General features: G+C 53.4%; 1 protein-coding gene and 1 long non-coding RNA gene across 2 annotated transcripts in view; one reads left to right on the top strand and one right to left on the bottom strand.

Annotated features, from left to right (window-relative positions):
• MYO1F (myosin IF) overlaps positions 1 to 19,863 on the bottom strand; it is a 35,603-nt gene that overhangs the window by 3,017 nt on the left and 12,723 nt on the right. Inside the window, exons 7-25 of the mRNA XM_055344942.1 lie at positions 19,732 to 19,863; positions 19,445 to 19,576; positions 19,104 to 19,236; positions 18,718 to 18,914; positions 17,955 to 18,035; positions 17,747 to 17,833; positions 16,481 to 16,567; positions 15,856 to 16,023; positions 14,800 to 14,885; positions 11,986 to 12,067; positions 10,533 to 10,639; positions 9,520 to 9,618; positions 9,295 to 9,439; positions 3,057 to 3,171; positions 2,794 to 2,963; positions 1,814 to 1,959; positions 1,336 to 1,482; positions 1,073 to 1,221; positions 509 to 592 (exon numbers count right to left, since the gene is read on the bottom strand). Of these exons, the coding sequence (XP_055200917.1) occupies positions 509 to 592; positions 1,073 to 1,221; positions 1,336 to 1,482; positions 1,814 to 1,959; positions 2,794 to 2,963; positions 3,057 to 3,171; positions 9,295 to 9,439; positions 9,520 to 9,618; positions 10,533 to 10,639; positions 11,986 to 12,067; positions 14,800 to 14,885; positions 15,856 to 16,023; positions 16,481 to 16,567; positions 17,747 to 17,833; positions 17,955 to 18,035; positions 18,718 to 18,914; positions 19,104 to 19,236; positions 19,445 to 19,576; positions 19,732 to 19,863 (2,347 nt within the window). The remainder of the gene's footprint in view (positions 1 to 508; positions 593 to 1,072; positions 1,222 to 1,335; positions 1,483 to 1,813; positions 1,960 to 2,793; positions 2,964 to 3,056; positions 3,172 to 9,294; positions 9,440 to 9,519; positions 9,619 to 10,532; positions 10,640 to 11,985; positions 12,068 to 14,799; positions 14,886 to 15,855; positions 16,024 to 16,480; positions 16,568 to 17,746; positions 17,834 to 17,954; positions 18,036 to 18,717; positions 18,915 to 19,103; positions 19,237 to 19,444; positions 19,577 to 19,731) is intronic.
• On the top strand, positions 11,324 to 13,221 carry LOC129522591 (uncharacterized). Its single transcript, XR_008666911.1, has 3 exons — positions 11,324 to 11,467; positions 12,581 to 12,741; positions 12,848 to 13,221. It is a non-coding gene; the product is annotated as an uncharacterized LOC129522591 (long non-coding RNA).

A 19,863-nucleotide genomic window follows, 5' to 3' on the forward strand; every position in this document is an offset into this window, starting at 1 on the left:
GATTTGGGGAGCACTTAGCTCCAAGTTCCCAGTCTGAGGGAGGAGGCAGCCAGTTGTATGCTCAAACCAGCATGCTAAGGATTGGCCCAGAGGGCTCTGCAGGGGTAAAGTTTCCTCCATCCTCTTCTGTAGGAGGACTTTTGTGGGTGGCTCTTGGAGGATGAAGAGGAGCTCAAGCTAAGTGGATATTTGGGAGACCAGAGGAGCAAGGAGCCCAAGCAAAGCCTTGGAAGTCAAGGACGAATTTGTTAAATTGGCAAAATAAGATGTAGTTTGCGCGACAGGAGAGTATAAGAAGGGAGGAGAGAAGAAGTCAGTGGTTGGCTAGGGTTGGCTTCTGAAGGGCTTTGAATATCCAACTGAGCTTCGTCTGTATTCTGTGGAAGATGGGGAGCTGTGGCGAGTTCTGCGCAGAGAACAGAGTGGTCAGCTCCATCTGTTGGCAGCGGGCAACAGATGGCTTTGGTCATGGGACACACAAGAGGCACGGGAAGACGCGTCTCCTCACCTCTGGGAGGTCCAGGGGCTGCCCGGGCAGGGGCCTGGGCTGATCTTCGAGGTTTTCCCTGGGCCATTCCCTTCCTTGTAGGCTCTGAAAGGGGAAAAGAGATGGGAATTTGAGTGGGGGACCAGACCACAGCAGGCTCTCGGCCCCGCCCACAAGTCCCTGTCACTCTGGCTCCGCCCCAGACCCCGCCCTCTGGTCTCATTGGCTGTGCATAGGCACCGCCCCATAGTTACTGGAACTCCGTCTCTGCCCAGGAATTGGCCCCGCCCCGAACGGCCCACCTCATTGGGTCTCTCTGGGCCCGCCCACTTCCGGGGGGCGGTTATTTCTCTGGCCACACCCCCTCCACATTTCCCTCCCACTCATTGGCTACGTCTCTGATCCTGCCCTCTCCGTGGCCGCGTCCTCCTCCTCCAGTGTCTCTAGGCCCACCCCTCCACGGCCCTCACCGGCTCCCGGCCAGCCCCAATGGCTCCGCCCCCACAGCCCTGATTGGTCCCCGCACTGGCCCCGCCCTCATAGGGCCCGCCTCTTTGGCTCCGCCCCCCTTCTGCGCAGACTCACTGGAGCTCTTGGGCAGCCCGTCGCCCACGCTGACTGTGAGCGCCCGGCCGCTCGCCTTGAGCACCGCCAAGTCGCCGGAGCCGCGGGAGAAAGTGACGCTGCGGGTGCCGCCTCCGCCCCAGCCCTCCTTCTTCACCCGGAACTGTAGTCTGTGGGGAGAGGAGGAAGCTGCGGGGACGCCCACCCCCAGGCGGGCCGGGGCCGCGGGGCGGGAGGGGGGCTCTGTGCCCCGCGCAGCCCGAGGACGGTGGCGGGGGGCGTACGTGTCGCTGAAGGTGAGGGGCAGGGCCCTCCGCGCCACCTCCTCGAAGCGCTTGCTCAGGAGGCTGATGAACTCGGTCTTGAAGATGCTCTCCAGGAAGCTGTCGGCGGCGTCTTCTTGGAGGATGAAGAAGTCGTCCTGCCGCGTGCTGGGGGAGGGGTGGGAAGGCAGGCAGGCAGGCAGGTGAGGGTGGTAGTGAGGGTGGCAGGACTGAGCTGTGAGATGCGTCGGGGAGCGTTGGGGGAAGGCAAGCGGGAGGTGACGCAGGTGGGCCAAAGGGGAGAGGTGGCAAGGAGCTGGGGAAGACGGTCACAGAGAAGCGTGGGGTGAGGGGGCAGGTGCTGTTGGCTCATAAGGATCAGGAGTGTGGGGGCAGGTGAAGGTGACAGAGCCAAGAGAGGCTTCCAGGTATAGCGGTAGGTTAGATGGTCAGAGTGACAGACGGGGTGAGAAGCGGGCAGGCCAGGGCCTGGCCTCACCTGAGGGAAACTCCCCGAAGGGTCTGGATCTCCAGCTTCTTCTTCAGGATCTCACGCACCTGGCCCTTCTCTGGTCCCTTCTTCACCTTCTCCCGGCCGATCATATACACACACTTGGGCGTCAGGATCAAGTCCCTCTTGATGGGCTGTGAGGATGCAGGAGCAGAGCTGGTGGCTGGAGCCCAGAGCTTGGGCAACCTGGCTCCAGGGCATCACCCCCAGGCAGGGGAGTGGTGCTGGCAGGTGAGGGACAGGTCGGCTGAGGGTTTTCCTCCATGTGAAGGTATATGAGGACTTACATTACATAAGGGATAGGAGGTTAAGTAAGGGTATATTGGCTGGAGAGGGGTTTCTGGGCCAGTGAACAGGTACACGATAGTGGAGGTATGCCTGCTGGACATGGGTGCCCAGGTCAGATGAGAGTGTACCTGTGTGCAGGTGTATCTGGGCCAGGTGAAGATATGTCTAATTGACAAATCTACGTAGACTGGCTGAGGGCATATCTAATGAATAGGTGTGTCCAGGACAAGTGTGGGTGGCCCTGTGGTCAGGGCTTCTGGGTGAGGCAAGTGTGTAATTGTGGAGAGCTGTGTCTGGCCAGGTGCAGATGTATGTGATGGACAGGTCGGTCTGGGCTACGTGAAGAGATATTTATTTTTATTTTATTTTATTTTATTTTATTTTATTTTATTTTATTGTATTGTATTGTATTTATTTATTTATTTATTTATTTATCTATCTATTTATTTATTTATGAAGACATATTTAATAGCTAGATGTGTCTACACTAATTGAATGCTTATCTGTGGACAGATGTGTCTGGGCCAGGTGAGGGCATACTTGTGATGGGGCAGGTGTATCAGGCTAGGTGAATATATACCTGTGGACAGGTGTATCTGGGCCAGTGTGAGGGTGTACCTGTGGTGGGGGTGCCAGGCTGGGGCCAGAGTCCCAGACGCGCCCACCTACTAGTGCCTCACCTTGAAGCGGCGGTCGTACTTGGTGACCGAGTCAGCGAAGTCCACACGTTCCCTCTTGCCCAGGAACTGACGCAGCTCTGGTCGCTCCTCCAGCCCCAGGTAGTCCCCGACGAAGTTCCGATTGATGCTGTTGCGTCTCCGCTCCTTCTTGTTCAGCAGGATGTTGGAAGCTGTGGGGACAAGGGGCAGGGAGGCAGCGGTTGTGGCCCGACTCCTCCAAGTCCATCTGTCCCCACCCTGAGCATCCCTCTGCAGCCTCTCACCTTCCTCCCGCATCTCCTCATACTTCCGGACCGCCACGTGGCGCCTCCAGGCCTTCTGGATGGTGCGGGCAAAGCCATCGAACTTGCGCTCTCGCATCTCCTCCAGAAGGAAGAGCTGGGACAGAGGGAAGGGCAGTGGGTCTTTCCTCGATCCCACCCCGTCCACTTGCTCTTGCTTGCGGGCACCTGCACACGTGCTCATACTCTATGGTCAAAAAGATCTTTTCCTTCCTCCAAATGACTGAACCCAGGGTTCCCTCCCACTATGGGGCATAAGCCCCTGCATTAAATTAAACTCTAGGCTGGTGTTGCAGGGTTCGAATCCCAGCTCTGCCTCTTACGGACTCTGTAGCCTTGCCAGAAATGGTATAACATCACAGTTTCTCACACTGTCAAGTTATGCACTCATATGTCACCCATGGGAGGTACACCCCAATTTCAGAGATGTTAAAAGAGGCGGACCAATGTGCATCTTAGAGCACCACCAGAATACCATAAATATGACAATCTGCTGCATAGGATTGTGATGTACCTGGAGACTGTGCAGGTTGTAGAGTGTACAACCTGCACAGCCATACGTGCCAGCCTTGGAAAAGAAGCGCCTGCAGAGGGCAGACTTTTGAGTTTCAAGAGTCTCAGTCCAGAGGGCACTTGGGGGAATAAACTGTATTGGAGCAAGTCAGAGTAGAAATGCCACGAAGGATGTCTCTTCACTTAGAATAATAGCAGTGAACGTATCAAGGAGGGGAGGCCACTGGATATGAAAAGTTCTAAATCTACAGTAATAAGAACAACGGGGTGCTGAGCAAAGAATAGAACAACCTATTGGAATAAGATAGATGGCTGGGGAATGTTGTACTCAGATTTAGCGATAGAAGGGACAGCGTCGATCGGGGAAATACCAAAATGGGAAATACTGAAAGTAAAATGAGGCTGTATTAAGAAAAATAAGTAGCGGGATCCCTGGGTGGCGCAGCGTTCGGCGCCTGCCTTTGGCCCAGGGCGCGATCCTGGAGACCCGGGATCGAATCCCACATCGGGCTCCCGGTGCATGGAGCCTGCTTCTCCCTCTGCCTGTGTCTCTGCCTCTCTCTCTCTCTCTGTGACTATCATAAATAAATAAAAATTAAAAAAAAAAAAACAAAAACCTCCACCTTAAAAAAAAAAAAAGAAAAAGAAGTAGCACTTCACCCAGAGGGATTTGTCAAGTATGCAAATGTCACATCACTGCTAAAAGCCCGGCTGCCTGCTTTGCTGACCAAGGTGGTTGATGATTTCCAGAAACCCCAGTGTTCCCAGCAAGGACTGAAGTAGTTCTGTAGATCCTTGGTTCAGGTGCACTTGGAAAAATATACCCTGGAGGGGTGCCTGGGTGGCTCAGTTGGTGGAGCGTCCAGCTTTTGATTTCGGCTCCGGTCATGATCTCAGGGGTGTGAGTTCGAGCCCCTCCTGGGGCTCCCTGCTCAGTGGGGAGTCTCTCTGTCTCTCTGTCTCTCTCCCCGCCTTTCCTTCTGCCCCTCCCCCTGCTCATGCCCTCTCTCTAAAATAGATAAATCTTAAAGAAAATATATATCTATATATCTTGGAGAACTTTATTTTATTTTTATTTTTTTAAAACTTTACTTATTTATTCATGAGAGATAGATACAGAGAGAGAGGCAGAGACACAGGCAGAGGGAGAAGCAGGCCTCATGCAGGAAGCCCGATGTGGGACTCGATCCCAGGTCTCCAGGATCAGGCCCTGGGCTGAAGGCAGGCGCTAAACCGGTGAGCCACCCAGGGATCCCCTTGGGGAACTTTTAAAGCTGTAGATATTTATGTGTTCACGAAAGGTGGGGATCTTCTCACCAGGAAGGAAAACCCCCCACCAAGACTACAGTTTCACGACCTGTAGGGAATAGAGTGGAGTTTCCATATTCCTCTGTTTCTCAGGCCAATATCCTATGGGGTCAGTGGGTCTGTGTGCAAAGCATATCCAAGTAACACCTCCCTGTATGGGGTGTCTGGAGGGCACGTGAGTGCATTCTGGAGTTTGCTGAGAGGATGTCAGGTATGAATAGAGCACTTGCAGGACTGGGGGCGAGCCAGTCAACCAGGAGTCCTCTCTTCCCTTAGCTGTTTAGGGCAGATGGGACAAGTGTCCTGCAACCTCGTTATTTCTGCTAAGGGAAGGGGATTCGTTTTCAATTTGGGATAGTAATCTTCCTGTCTACAGAGTTTAAAATCTGTCTCCTTGGGGGTGCCTAGGTGGCACCCTCTCTCTCTTAAACAAAATCTTTAAAAAAAAAATAGAATTCATCTCCTTCAAGGGACCTGGGTGGCTCAGTCAGATAAGCATCTGCCTTTGGCTCAGGTCATGATCCCCGGGTCTTGGGATCGAGCCCCACATTGGGTTCCCCTGCTCGGTGGGGAGTCTACTTCTCCCTCTCCTTTGACCCCTCTACCCTCTCATGCTCTCTCTCTCTCAAACAAGTAAAATCTTTTTAAAAATAAAATAAAATTCATCTCCTTCATGTGCAGAGGCCAGGGCTGTGTGTGCCTGAGTGGGTGAGATAGGCCCCAAATCTGAGCTTATCCTACTGTACTGGTTTGAATAGCGCTCCCCCGCAATGTCCACCCAGAACCTGTGACTGTGACCTTTCCTGGAAAGAGGGTCTTTGAGGTCATGCTAGAGTAGGGTGGGCCCTCAATCCAATATGACTGGTGTCCTTCTAGGAAGAGGGACATTTGGAGCCAAACACAAGAAGGCCATGGGATGACAGAGGCGGAGGTTGGAGCGATCAGGAATGGCATGGATGCCTGGCAGCCACCAGAAGTTAGGGAGAGTCAAGGAAGGATCTTCCCTGGAGCCTTTAGAGGGAGCACGGCCCTGCTAGCACCTTGATTTTGGATTTTTAGCCTTTAGAAACATGAGAAAATGAATTTGTTGGCTCAAGTCGTGGTATTCTGTTAACAGCAGCCACAGGAAGTGAACACACCAAGCATGACGGGCAGTGACAGCCAGCAGGTGTGTAAAACATCAAGGATATTTTGAGTCCATGTTTACAAGAAAAAGAATCCAAGTCCGAATCATCCCAATGTTAAGTGCATTTTTGGTTGAGAAAGTCGCCAACTCCATTTGGATCTTTTTTTTTTTTTAATTCTTGGATCTTTGATATAGCACAGTTGTAAACAGTCATAAAACCGTTCCCATGTTTGTTTGTTTCTTCTGTTTTCATTTTACTAAAATGATTCTCAGGCGCCCAGGTGGCTCAGTTGGTTGAGCACCTGCCTTCAGCTTGGGTCATGATCCCGGGGTCCTGGGATCGAGCCCCGTTTCAGGCTCCCTGCTCGGCATGGAGCCTGCTTCTCTCTCGATCTCCCCCCTGCTCATGCTCTCTCTCTCTCAAGTAAATGAATGAAATCTTAAAAAAAAAGGTAAAAAATTTAAAATGATTATCATCAAGATCAGTTTTGTCCTGTGAAAATTTTCAGTCTTTTTTTTTCTTACAAATTCTTTTCCACCAAATTTTTCTCTTTGTGAATTTCATTATTTTCAGCCAGTTTATCTTCTCCACCTCAAAATGTGCAGACTGCATTTCTTTTTTTTAATTTTTTTATTTTTTTTGCAGACTGCATTTCTTTGTCAGAATTTGATTTTACCTTATATAGTCTTAGCCAGTGCTAGCTTTGTCTATTTGGTTTTTTTTTTTTTCAGTGTCACTTTAAAAAATTTTTTTTTTTACTTTAAAAAAAATTGTAAAGCGATTTATTTATTGGAGAGAGGGAGAGAGCGGGGGCAAGGAAAGGCAGAGGGGAGAGGAAGAAAGAGTCTTCAGCAGACCCTGTGCTGAGCACGGAGCACAACTGTGGGACTGGATCTCACAACCCCGAGAGCACGGCCTGAGCCAAAAACCAAGATTCGGATGCTCAATGGACTGTGCCACTCAGGTGCCCCTTCAGGGTCAATTTTTACATGTTTCTTTCTTTTTTTTTTAATTTTTACATGTTTCTTTCGGAGTTGGATTTGGCAAGGTGGATTCTCTGTCCCTCCCATCCTCTTTTTCTAACCCTGCCTCCCTCCTTTCTTTCTCAACTGTTACAAACCAAATCGTTCCAGGTGCAGTTTTAGTGATAGGCAGTTTTGGTTTGTGATGCTAATCTGCTTTGTTGTTCTTTTTTTTATATTTATTTATTTATTTATTTATTTATTTATTTATTTATTTATTTATGATAGAGAGAGAGAGAGAGAGAGAGAGGCAGAGACACAGGAGGAGGGAGAAGCAGGCTCCATGCAGGGAGCCCGACGTGGGACTTGATCCCAGGACTCCAGGATCGCGCCCTGGTCCAAAGGCAGGCACTAAACCACTGAGCCACCCAGGGATCCCCGAGCTATCTGCTTTGAATGCAATTCCAGACTGGGGTTTTTTGGGTTTCTTTTCTTTTCTTTTCTTTTTTAGAGTGAGAGTGAGCGAGTGCCCACATGATCTGGGGAGGAGGGTGCAGAGGGAGAGGGAGAGAGAGTCCCAAGCAGACTCCCCACTGAGTATGGAGCCCCCCATGCAGGGCTCAATCACATGACCCTGAGATCATAACCTGAGTCAAAATCAAGAGTTGGATGCTTAACTGACTGAGCCAGCCTGGAGCCCCCCTTCCCCCCGCCCCCTGCCTTGACAGACTGTTTTTGTACCTGTGACATCTCCAGAGTCTCCACCCCACTGTGTCATGTGTTTGGTTTGGTGAGAAGTCAGTTCCTGGTAGGTTATAGTAACATCAAGAGAACCATCTTGAAAAGCTCCTAGTTGTCCTCGAGTCCCTGAGGCGCCAGTAGGGCAGGTGCCATCATCACGCAGGTGACAAGGCACCTAACCGGGCCCCGGGCAGGCAGCAGACCTTTCCTCGGTGCTCCAGCTTGGCCCAGGCTGGGAGCGGAAGATTGGCCCGGGAGTGTGGTGAACCAGCCCAGCTCATGCCTACGGGCCCGCTCCCCATTTACTGCCCAATCCTCGCGTGGCAGCAGGTGGCCAGGCAGGCCCTTCCCTGCCTTTTTATTTATTTATTTTGGAAAGATTTAACGTTTAAGTAATCTCTCCTAGACCCAACGTGGGGCTCAAGCTTCCAACCCCGAGGTCAAGAGTTGCACGCCCTACTTACGGACTGAGCACTGGGTGTTACACTATACGTTGGCAAATTGAATTTAAATTACAAAATTAAAAAAAAAAAAAAGAGTTGCATGTTCTGCCGACAGCCAGCCCGGCGTCTCCCTTGGCCCTGCTCTTTGCTGTCCTTGTGACTGTTGCTTTTCTCAACAAACCCAGGTTTATTGAGATATAATTGAGGTATGACCTTGTGCAAATTTAAGGTGTGGCATGAGTTGGTTTGATCCATGTGCGTATTGCAGGATGATGACCCCCATGGGCTAGCTAGCACCCCACCCTGAACGTAGCTACCATTTCTTGTGTGTGTGTGTCGGGGGGAGAACAGGGACGATCTACTCTCAGCAGGTTCCGAGCATTGTTAACTCTGGTCACCGAGCTGTGGGTTGCGTCCCCAGAACAGACTTGTCCTTGTTACTTAGACTTTTTTTCCACCTGGAGGCAGAGACAGCATAGAGTGGGTGGTGGTGCCCCCAGCCTTTGGTAGAAGGCTGAGAGCTGACCGTAACGTGCCAGAGGGGTTACTTGTGCCTTGGAGGATGCAGAAGGAGGCTTGTCTTTGATGGATGAGGGCCTGGGGCAGGTTTGGGGATAAGCAAACTGTCACTTGGACGGACCTGAGTCTCAGGCCTGGGGACCTAACGTGTTCAGGAATGAAGGAACAGTAGGAGGTAAGAGAAAGGAGGAGAAAGTATGGAAAGAAGGTGGTGAAAAAGGAAGCAGGAGGAAAGAGAAGGATGGGAAGAAGGAAACGAGGGACAAAAGCCGTTCTGGATAAGCTGTGGGTTCTTATCCCTCGCAGGTGGCTTGTCCCCGCAGGTGGCCATGTGTGTCTCCACCTGCCTGCTGGCCACCATGGGCTGCCCAGTGGATTGGGGTTCTTCTGAGCACTTGCCACGTCCACCCACTGGACAGGGTGCTTCCCGTTTTGTCTGATCCTGACCCCAGTCCGGCAGGGTGCCCACTACTCTCCCCACTTTCCAGATGGAGAAACTGAGACTCGCGGGGTGGGAAGGAAACATGCCTGAGGCCTAAAGTGGCTCCGACGAGCAGGACCGGAGCCCTGGCGGCGAGGCGGGTGTCTGCCCCTCTCTCACACTTACGGACTCGGGGTTCTTGACGAAGACCTTGGTGCTCCCCATCTGGTACTGGTCTGGCTCCATGTTGACTGCCCGAAGCAGGTGCTGGACCCCTTGGCGCTCGTCCCCTCGCCACTGTGGCCACGTCTCAGGGGTCAGGATGGCGTACCTGGAGGCAGAGGACATGGGAGGGTTGGGGGGACAGGTCCCTGCCAGTGAGGGCCCAGGGCCCGGGTGGGGGTGCCTCACCTCTGCAGGAACTTGGAGAACTGGCGGCGGTAGGCGAAGCCAGCACGGCGCACCCTGATGTTTTCCTTGAGGCCCAGATACTCTACCTGGTGCTTGACCCTAAGGGTGAAAGGCAGTGAGTCCCCTGGGGGGGGTATTCCCTAGTCCTGGGAGTGGGTGGGTGCTGCTGGGCAGGGCTGAAAGGGCAGATGGGAGGCTCGCTGGGTCTGGATTCATGCTGGGGGCAGTTTGGGGGGTGACTTTAGTGCCGGTGCCAGGGGTCAGCCTGGCAGTCAGTTCTGTGTGTGTGGGGAGGGCTCTGTTAGTTCTGTGGTCAGTTCCAGGGTTAATTCTAGGGGATGTGTCCTCAGGTCTGGGGCTGAGGGCACTGTGCTCGTTCCTGCATTGTCCTGCACTTGGGTCATCCCTGCACTTGGGTCATCCCGCACTCGGGTCATCCCTGCACTTGGGTCATATTTGCACTCGGGTCACCCCTGAACTCGGGTCATCCCTGCACTCGGGTCATCCTGCACTTGGGTCATCCCTGCACTTGGGTCATCCCGCACTCGGGTCATCCCTGCACTTGGGTCACATTTGCACTCTGGTCATCCCACCCTCAGGTCATCTCGCCCTCAGGTCATCCCGTACTCAGCTCATCCCTGCACTCCGCTCATCCCTGCACTTAGGTCATCCCTGTATTCAGATCATCCCTGCCCTCGGGTAATCCTGCACTCACATCATCCCTGCCCTTGGGTCATCCTGTACTCAGGTCATCCCACCCTCAGGTCATTCTGCCCTCAGCTCATCCCTGCACTCAGGTCATCCCGCCCTCAGGTCATCCCTGCACTCAGGCCAACCTGCACCCGGTCAGTCCGGAGGGTCTTGGTCAGCGCTAGGACCCTGGGAGTTCTGCGCTGGTCCTGGGGGTCAGCCTCCATCAGTCTTGGGATGGGTCACACATGACTCCGGGTGGGTTCTGGGAGACGGGTCAGTCTAGGGGAGAGGCTGTGTGGATTGGTCCGGGGGGGAGTTACCTGCTCTCTTCCCAGTCACGGGGCTTCTTGGTCTCATTGGGTTTGATGCAGCGGATATAGTGGGGTGTACATCTCTTCAGCGTGGCCACCAGGTCATTGGCTTGTTTCTGAGGTGGAGGAGAAGGCAGCGGGTGGTGCACATGAGGAGACCCTTGGACCCTCTCTCCTCCCACCCTGGATACAGGCCCAAGAGACAGAGACCCGTTGAGTGGGGTGGGGGGCTGGCTCCTGGTGAGCCATGGGGTCAGGTGTCCTTGGTCTCTGCATACTTCCATTAGCACACAGCACGGGGACTTGGTATTGTATGTCACTCTGATCCTGGAACCTCAGACTAGGAGCTCTCACATCTGCGGCACTCACCACTTAATCGGACGCATAGTAAGTGCTCAGCAAACGTTTGCTGATGGAGTACCTGAGCACGCAGAAGTACCTGTTGCACAGGACATTCCTGCCTGTCTTCAGGGGACCACTACTTTGGAAGTAAAGAATCATATGTGTGTATGTATGTCTTGGATGGTACATTTTAGCCTCTTGGAAGAGACTAGAAAGGAAATTGTTCCAGGTGGAGGGGATACTGGAGACAGTGGCATGAGAGACCTTGATGTGGACTGTGGCTCTGCTGTGTAATCTGGGGCAGTGACTGTGCTTCTCTGAGCCTTGGTCTCCCCATCCCCCAGGTGGAAGAGTTTGCCGCCAGCACTGACCAGTGCTCAATGCCTGGTTATCAAAACATTCTTAGGATGGGACACCCAGCTGATAGCAGCGCTATTCACTATAGGTAAGAGATGAAAACAACCCAGGTGTCCACCCACGGAGGAATGGATAGAAAAATGTGGTCCGTCCACACACTGGAAGATTATTCAGCCTTAAGAAGGAAGGACATCCTGACACCTGCCACCGCCTGGACAAACTTTGAGGACATAATGTGGAGTGAGGTAAGCCAGTCACAAAAAGACACATCCTTTGTGATTCCACTCCCAGGGGGTCCCCAGAGGAGGCCTGTCCACAGAGACAGAGAGGAGATGGTGGGAGCCAGGGGTGGGGCAGGGGGTGGGGGACAGGGTCTCTCTGTGGGGAGATGGAAGGTTCTGGAGATGGATGGTGGGGGTGGGTGCACGATGGGAATGTGCTTCCTATCCCAGAGCTGTGCGCTCAACAGTGGTTAAGATGGTACGTTTTATGTATATTTTACCACAATTTAAATGGTGGCAACCAAAAGACCAAAAAATTATTAAGATGATGGTTCATTTTTGGGTTTAGAGAGTTAGGGGGAGTTCAAGGAAACTGGTCCAACCCGCCAAGTCCCAGAGCTTAGAGAAGACCCCTGTGCAGCACAGAGGGTGCCAGAGAAGGGGGCGGAGGCCCCAGGACGTGCGAGAGATGGATGGAGGGACGAGGAGAGACACACACAGCCCTGCCCATGCCCAGTGCTCCTCCCCGGCCCCGGGCCTACTTTGATCTTGGAGCCAGCGGTGCTGGGGCGGCCCTTCTTGTCTACATCCAGCTTCTCAGGGAAGAGCATCCGGAGGAAGGCCCTAGACAGGACAGGAGGAGTCAGACGTGCAGCCGAACCTTGGGTGCCCTTGCCCAGGGGTGGGGCTGCCTGGGGTGGGGTGGGGTGGGACCTAGAGGGCACACTGCAGAGTAGGGCTCTCCCTGATTGGGGGGCTAATGGTGAGAAGCGGGGAGTTGGTTTTGTCCTTTTGGATCCTTGATCGATTGACTCTGTTGCTTCTGCCTCCATCTCCAAGCATGACTTGGGTTGCAAGAAAAATAGAACCAAGTTCAGCTCCGCAGGAGCATTTCTTGAGTGGTGCAGCATCTTGGGCGACAGGGGCAGGGACCCCTTGGAGGAACGATCCCACATGCTCAGGCTTGTGTGTGTGTGTTTGTGTGTGTGCATGCAAGGAGATACAGACAAGGGTGCTTTCTGCTGTAGCCCTGGCTGGTGACAGCCATAGATAGTCCCCGTCTAATTGGCCACCAACAGGGAGTTGCTCAGACACAAGCATTTGGTCTGCTCCCGATTCCCTCTCTTATCTCCTCAGTGAGATCTTCCCTGACCACCGTGACACAGAATGAGTGCGCTGCTCAATCCCTACATACCCCGGAGGATGAGAAAGTTCTGGAAGGAGAGAGTAGGGGTGGTGGCACAGCATTGTGACGGTGCTTAACGCCACAGAACTGTACCATCCAACGTGGTGAAAAGGTAGACTTTATGTTTTCCGTATCTCAACACAATTAAAAGAAAGTAAAAAAATGAGTGATGCCCACCACCCTCTCTAGCCCTTTATCAACTTCGTTTTCCTGTCCAGGGCTTGCCCCAGTGGATACCAGTATCGCCAGGAGAGCTTGTGGAAGCAAGGACGGCTGACTGGGTGCCCACCTGGCCCCTCTGGAGTTTCTCATTCACATCCGGGCTGGGACCCAGTCATTTCTAACGAGTTCCTGGGTGATAGCGCTGCCGCTGGTCCAGGAACCCTACTTTGAGAACCAAGGCTCTGTGCTTTCCAGTATCAGCAGCCCCTGGTCACAGGTGGTTATTGGGGCCCTTGAGACTTGGCCTGGCCAAATCATGATGGGCTGTGAGCGTTAAAATGCGTACCGGGTTTCAAGGAGTACCACAGTGTGGGGAACGAGAATGCAGTTCATTCATTCATAATTCATTCATAGTCATTCATTAGTCATTTTTATATGCCTGGCATGTCAAAGTGGTATTTTGGGTCTATTGGGTATAAGAAAGCATTTTTTTTAATGTCACCTATTCACCTTTTTACTTTTTTTTTTAAAGTTTATTTATCTATTTAAGTAATCTCTGCCCTTCTCTAAGGTGGGGCTCAAACTCACGACCCGGAGATGAAGGGTTGCATGCCCTTCCGACCAAGCCAGCCAGGTGCCTCTCACCTTCTTACTTTTTAACTGTGCTTATTAGGAAATTTAAAATTATGCTGTAATGGGAATAGGGGTCTACTGCAATTTGGCATGAGGGGATCTCTCGGGTTTAATGCAAATGTTCCCAACTAGGTAGTGGTCATGGTTGCCCAGCTCGATACATTTCCTGAAAATCAGTTCTGAAGTTGGGCACATTTCATGGCATGCATATTGTACCTGAAGAAGGTACAGTTGTTTTATTTTATTTATTTATTTATAAAGGTTTTGTTTATTTGAGAGCGCTAGCTGGATGAGGGGCAGAGGGAGAGGGAGAATCTGACTCCCCGCCGAGCAGCGAGCTCGAGGCAGGACTCGATCCCAGGATCCTGAGATCATGACCTGACCTGAAGGCAGATGCTTGACCGATTGAGCCACCCAAGGGCCCCAAGAAGGTTGTTTTAAAGTCATGATGTGACTTTATTTATTTTTATTTATTTATTTATATTATTATTTGTGTGTGTGTGTGTGTGTGTGTGTGTGTGTGTGTGTTTATGATGTGACTTTAAAGCTTGGATTCTACATGGACGGGGATGTAACAGCGCTGCTCTAGATCACGGAATTTCAAACTCAAATGTGCACATGGTTCTCGAGGAGGCATCGGGGGCAACTTGTTACAATGCATATTCTGATTTAGTAGGTCTAGGGTGGAGCATGAGAGAAATTCCGCATTTGTACCCAGCTCAGGGGATGCTCGTGTTGCTGGTCTGGGAGCCTTAATTTCAGCCTCTTATGGACCACTGTCTTATGACTTTTTTTCTTTTAATAAATTTATTTTTTATGGGTGACTCTTATGACTTTCATGCAATGCTGTGTTTACCTTTTTTTTTTTTCTAGTCCAATACCTCTCTCCCCACTTGGCTCTCCTCTCAGTGAGAGCAGCCGTGTTCCCTGACCTGATCGGGCTCCATCCCCCACAGGTTCAAATACATGGTACTTGGAACACAGTGGAGCTTGGATAAATTTTGGAGGTTAAAAAGGCAAAAAAGGAAACCTGGTATGCAGCTGTGGCCAGGGAGATGGATCCATACATGTCAATACGGAAAAATGCAGGGTGTGATGTGTTTTCACGGTGTGTCAGGGGACACCGTCCACACCCTGCATGGACTGGGTTTGCACAGGAGGCACTGGATGCATTGCATGGGCCATGAGGCACGGCCCCTAGCACTGTCCTTACTTCTTCCTGTGGGATCCCAGGCTGCTGTTTAATCAGAGCCAGTCACTGGAAACACTGTCTCTGCAGACAGCCACCCCCACAGAGTCTGTGGCATGATGGGAGTTCTCAGGAAGATGGAGCCCCCCCCATCCTGAAGTGGATTGGTGCCCGGAGGCCACTCACTGCTCACTGGTCTGCATCAGCTCTATGAGGTCAGAGAAGAGAACGTCCCGGTTCCTCTCACAGAATCCGTTAACGTCGTAGGAGACCTGGAGGGAGACAGTGTTGGGGGCAGTGAGGGGCTGTTGAGTTTTGGGGGATGCTTACAGCCCAGGGGGTCAGGGGTCCCATAGGAACCCACCCTATGCTGACAGGATGGGCGGGTACTTATGATTCACGATAAGGGGCAGGGGGCTGCAGCATGGGCTTGGGGTTCCAGGGGGTCTCATGTTCAAGTTGAGATTGGAAGGTTGGGGCTGCAGCCTGGGTCAGAGGCAGGAGGAGGTGCCAGTTCTAGCCCGGATTGGGGATGAGGTGCTACTGCCCGGGTAGAGGGTTCCTGGGTGTCTGCTGTTTGATCTGAAGTGAAGAGGTCAGATTGAGTATCTGTGTGTGGTCAATTGAGGGCTTGGGGTTCATGTCAGGAGGGTTCCAGCACTGGCTGGGGATCTATGGCGGGGGGGGGGGGTTCAGTCAGGCTTGTGGGCTAGGTCTGCCATCCAAGGTGGGGGGTTCTCCATTGTCCTGGTTGAGGGAACACAGGAGCTCTAGCTCAGTTTGGGGATCAGTGGGCTGCAGGATGACCAGAAGATCCCTGGGGGGTGTCTTAAGGTCACCCACTTAAGGTCAATGGGAGGGGTCTGTAGTCCTGTCAACTGGGGAGGAGGACTGTGGCCAGGGTCAGAGGCCAGCAGATTTCTATAGTCTTGGGTAGGGGTGCTCCGGCTCATTTTGGAGCGTGATGGCTTACATCTTGGGCCTGGGGTCTTTGAGTTTGGGTCAGAAGGCTATGTCCTGGATCAGGGGGTTAGTGGGGTTTGCAGCTCAGATTGGGGTGTGAGAGTCTGATGCCCAATGTGGCTCAATGGTAGGGAGTTTTTCTCCTGTTAGGCAGAGCTGTCCTGTTAGTGAGAAGAGCTGAGACTTTGGTCCAGGGCCAGTGAGGGTTTCTGCAGCCCTAGCTGAGGGAACAGGGTGGGAGCCAGACTAGTTCCTGGGGGTCAGTTGGGAGGGGGTCACCTTGCCAGCGTAGTGGTGGATGACAAAGCCAGAGCTCCAGCTGTTGAAGTGCTCATGGGTGCCCACTGCCGCCTGCAGCTTCTGCAGCAGGGTCTGGTCAGCGCCGCCGCCCGTGGCATGCATGGTGGCACACACATCATCCAGGACGCTCATGATACCTGGGGGGCTCTGCGGGTGGGGGAAGCGGGTGGCAGATCAGTGTCCCCCCATCCTGTTCCCTGGAACAGGGAGGGAGTGGAGGAGATGGTGGGGTTTCCAAATACAAGAACAAAAGTGGGGTGGTGGTGGTGTGGGGACTGCTGTGGAAGCTCCTGGGGGGCAGGGTGGGGTGAGGAACCCCATAAGGATCCATGCCTCTTACCTTTCCCAGGTTGGGATGTCCTGGTGGGGGTCCTATCAGGGTTAGCCCCTCTGCCCCTGAGTGGGCTGCCCTGGGGAAGGTTTGTTGAGTGAACGATACAAGCGGTGGGCAGAGTGAGTGGTTGAGGTGGCTGATGGGATATTAAGTGTGCTCCTTCTGCACCCCAGTAGGGGGCAGGAACAGAGAAAGGGCCCTAACCCTCTCCTCCTCTCCCAGGCCCTGCTCTGGGCCCAGCTAGACCCACAGAGCTGGCTCAGTCCTCACCAGCTTGTTTTCAATGAGGTCACAGACGATTTTGTTGTTGAAGTACTGGATGGGGGTCCAGCGGATGCCCTCCTGTACATACTCCTCCTGGGGGCAGCAAAGAGGACAGGAACAGGGTGGGTCTCTGTATGTTTCTAGAATGCATGCTTCTCAAGGGTGGTGAAGGAGGTGTGGAAGGTGTCTTCCCATATCTCCCTATTTCATCACTTAGGACTGTCTCCAGTAACAAAGCCTGTTGCCCTGTGTGGGGCATCCCGGAACTATCGCCCCTGACATCCCTTGACACAGACAGACAGGAGCTGGTGGATAAATATCCTGGCTCCCTCGGTTCTGGGGTGGGTCACCTCTGAGTTCCGTGCTATGAAGTGTCCCCAGGGCTTAGCAGAAATTGATCCCAATTGCTTGCTATGTAACCTGCTCATTAATACACCCTATTCTGGATTTTTTTAAAAAAGTATTTATTTATTTTAGAAGAGAGAGAGAGAGTTCAAATGGGGAGAAGGGGAGAAGGAGAGAGAATTGCAAGCAGACTTCTCACTGACCAGGGAGCCTGATGTGGGGCTTGATCCTAGGACCCTGATATCATAACCTGAGCCAAAATCAAGAGTTGGACATGGGGTGCCTGGGTGGCTCAGTTGGTTAAGTGTCTGCCTTCAGCTTATGTCATGATCCCAGGGTCCTGGGATCGAGTCCCACATTGGGCTCCCTGCTCAGTGGGGAGCCTGCTTCTCCCTCTCCCTCTGTCCCTCCCCCTTGCTTTTGCATGCTCTCTTGCTTTGTCAAATAAATAAATAAAATCTTAAAAAAAATCAAGAGTTGATGCTTAACTGACTGAGCCACCCAGGCGCCCCCCACCCCGCTTTAAAAAAATTGTCTCCCCCCTTCCTCATTCCTCTTCTGATATTTGTCCTGAATCCTTGTCTCAGGCTCTGCTTCTGAGGGATGGGTAGGATGAAAACAGCCGGAATTTTTGTTCATCTCTTGCACAGCAGTGTCCCCAGCACTGCAAACAGTGCCTGGCACACAGCAGGTGCTCATTGGAGGAATGAACAAGGAGGCTATGCCCCAGCCCTTGTAAAGGTTTAGAGGAAGGAGACCCCTTCCATAGGAGATTTCATGGTGGGGCCTGGACAGGTCAGCAAAGAGAGGTTTGGAATGGGTGGCTGGTTGTGGGGGGGTGTCCCCTGGTTGCTTAGCAACCATCATGGTCCTGGCCCCCACCCCCAGCGTCCTCTGGCTCCTGGCCACCTGGTTGCCCCTGCCCACCTGCTCAGCTTTCAGGGTGAGCTCGATGAAGATCTGCTGCAGCTTCTCGTTGACAAAGTTGATGCAGAACTGCTCAAAGCCGTTTTTCTGCCATGGGAGGCAAAGGGTGCCGCCATCAGTGGGGTGATGCCGGAAGCTCCTGGGGCCACTAGGCCACCCCAGGAGGCTGAGGGAGGGATGGGGGCAGGCTGGGGAGCAGTGGCTGTACCTGGAAGATCTCAAAGCCATAAATGTCAAGCACACCAATACTGTACTCCTCCTGGGGCTTCTGCATGGCACGGTTGATGGCCTGCAACGTGGGTGGGTGGGGACAGCGGGTCAGGGCCAGCTTGCCACTCTCTTGGGGTGATTTAGTCCCCGTCACAGGCTACGTCCTCTCATGGTACTTTCTCTCCAGCCTTCTCCGGCTCTAGGCCCCCGCCCCCAGTTAAAACATCCGGGTTCCTACCTTGGAAGCTCACTTCCCTGTTAACCATTCTGAGCCTCTAGTTTCTCATCTTCAAAATGGGGTAATAATGGCAGCTACTCTGTAGCGCCTCATTAAGGAGTTAAATTGACACATGTAACAGTACTTAGGACAGTCGCTGGTGTAGACTAGGTGTTACATAAGGTTGACTATGATGGGATCGTCATCATCCTTTGCCGTGACACGTCCCGTTCCCTTCCGCTCCTGTCCACTGTCCTCCTGACAGCCCCCCTCGTGGCTCCCAAATGCACCCACGTGTCTCCACCCGCACAGCCCCCAGGTCCAGGCCTGGATGGTTCCAGCAGCCGCCTCCCTCCTGCGCTCCATGCCACAGCCAGATGGAGCCTCTCCCTACATCTTCCATCTGATCACCTCCTGCCCCTGCGCCGTGCCCCCCATTGCCAGGAATCGGTGAGGTGACAGTCAAGCCTGCCTTCCCTACTTGGCAGTCTGAGCCCAAGGCGGTCTGGGGGCAGGGCCTCTCCCATGCCTTGGCCCCCCTCACCTCCACGAGAAAGTCAAAGAGGCGGGCGTAGAGCCCCTTGGCCAGGGCATCGCGGGTGTAGGCCGCCTGTTCCACGTTGAGGGTCACATCGATGGACTCGCTGCGTCCGCCCCAGCGACTGTCCATCTTGCGGCTGGTGAGCTTCTCCTGCAGCCGTGTGCTGTCGATGCCCAGCAGGTAGGCGGGGAAGGCCAGCACTGCCAGGGTGGGGGACATGGGGCGGCCACTTTGGCTCTTGGGCCTCCTCTGGAGCTCCCGTCTCTCCCCATTTTGCCCAGTGACACAGATACTGTCCTCATGGGTCCTTACCCCCCGGGGGTGAACTAGGAGGAAGCAGTTCTCATGCACAGATGTGCCCCCTGGCCCTCCCCAGCACCCACACTCACGGTCCACACTCTCCACCCGGGCGTAATTCCCATCTTCGCAGAAGCTGATGTTTCCCAAGTGCAGGATTCCCGCCACAAGCTGCAGGACCAGCTGCTGGACATTGGGGGGGATCCCGATGACCTGCATGGCGTTCTGCAGGCGCAACAGAACAGAACCTGTACCACCAATCACCACCTCCACCCCGCCCTCCTGGGTTAGGCTTCTGGGGCCAGGGCACGGACACAGGGGTCAGGGCACCTGGATCCCTGTCCTGCCCATTTCCTCCACTTGCTGTGTGACCTTAGGCAAGTCCCTGCCCCTCTCTGGGCCTCGGTTTTCTAGAGTGGTGGTCACCACTCACCAAAGTCTCGCTGAAGTCGCTCTGGTCATCCGTGCCATCCACCTTGTAGGTGTCCGATTGGAGGTAGTAATAGTAGTCGGGGGTCATGAGCCCCAGGTTCTGCCGCTGCTCCTGGGAGGCTCCTTCCAGCAGCTGGAGGACGAGCGATGCTCATGCATCTGACATGGACTGGTGCAGCCCTGTGACCCCCGCAGTCCTCGCTGCCATGGGCTCCTGGACACTGACCCTCCTGCTGTCTCCCCTCAGGCCCTCCCTCTGCCCCAGCCTCACGGCCCCTTTTCTTGCACCTGGTAGTAGATGTGGAAGTTCCTCTCGTTTTCATTCTGCATGACCACTCGGGATTTCTCCAGCAGGAAGTTGGAGATCTTGCCCCCATCTGGCTCCCCGCCGCGGCTGAACTGGATCTCAAAGTACTTGCC

The sequence above is a fragment of the Nyctereutes procyonoides genome, unplaced genomic scaffold (genome assembly GCF_905146905.1).
Source record: "Nyctereutes procyonoides isolate TBG_1078 unplaced genomic scaffold, NYPRO_anot_genome, whole genome shotgun sequence".
Lineage (NCBI taxonomy): Eukaryota > Metazoa > Chordata > Mammalia > Carnivora > Canidae > Nyctereutes > Nyctereutes procyonoides.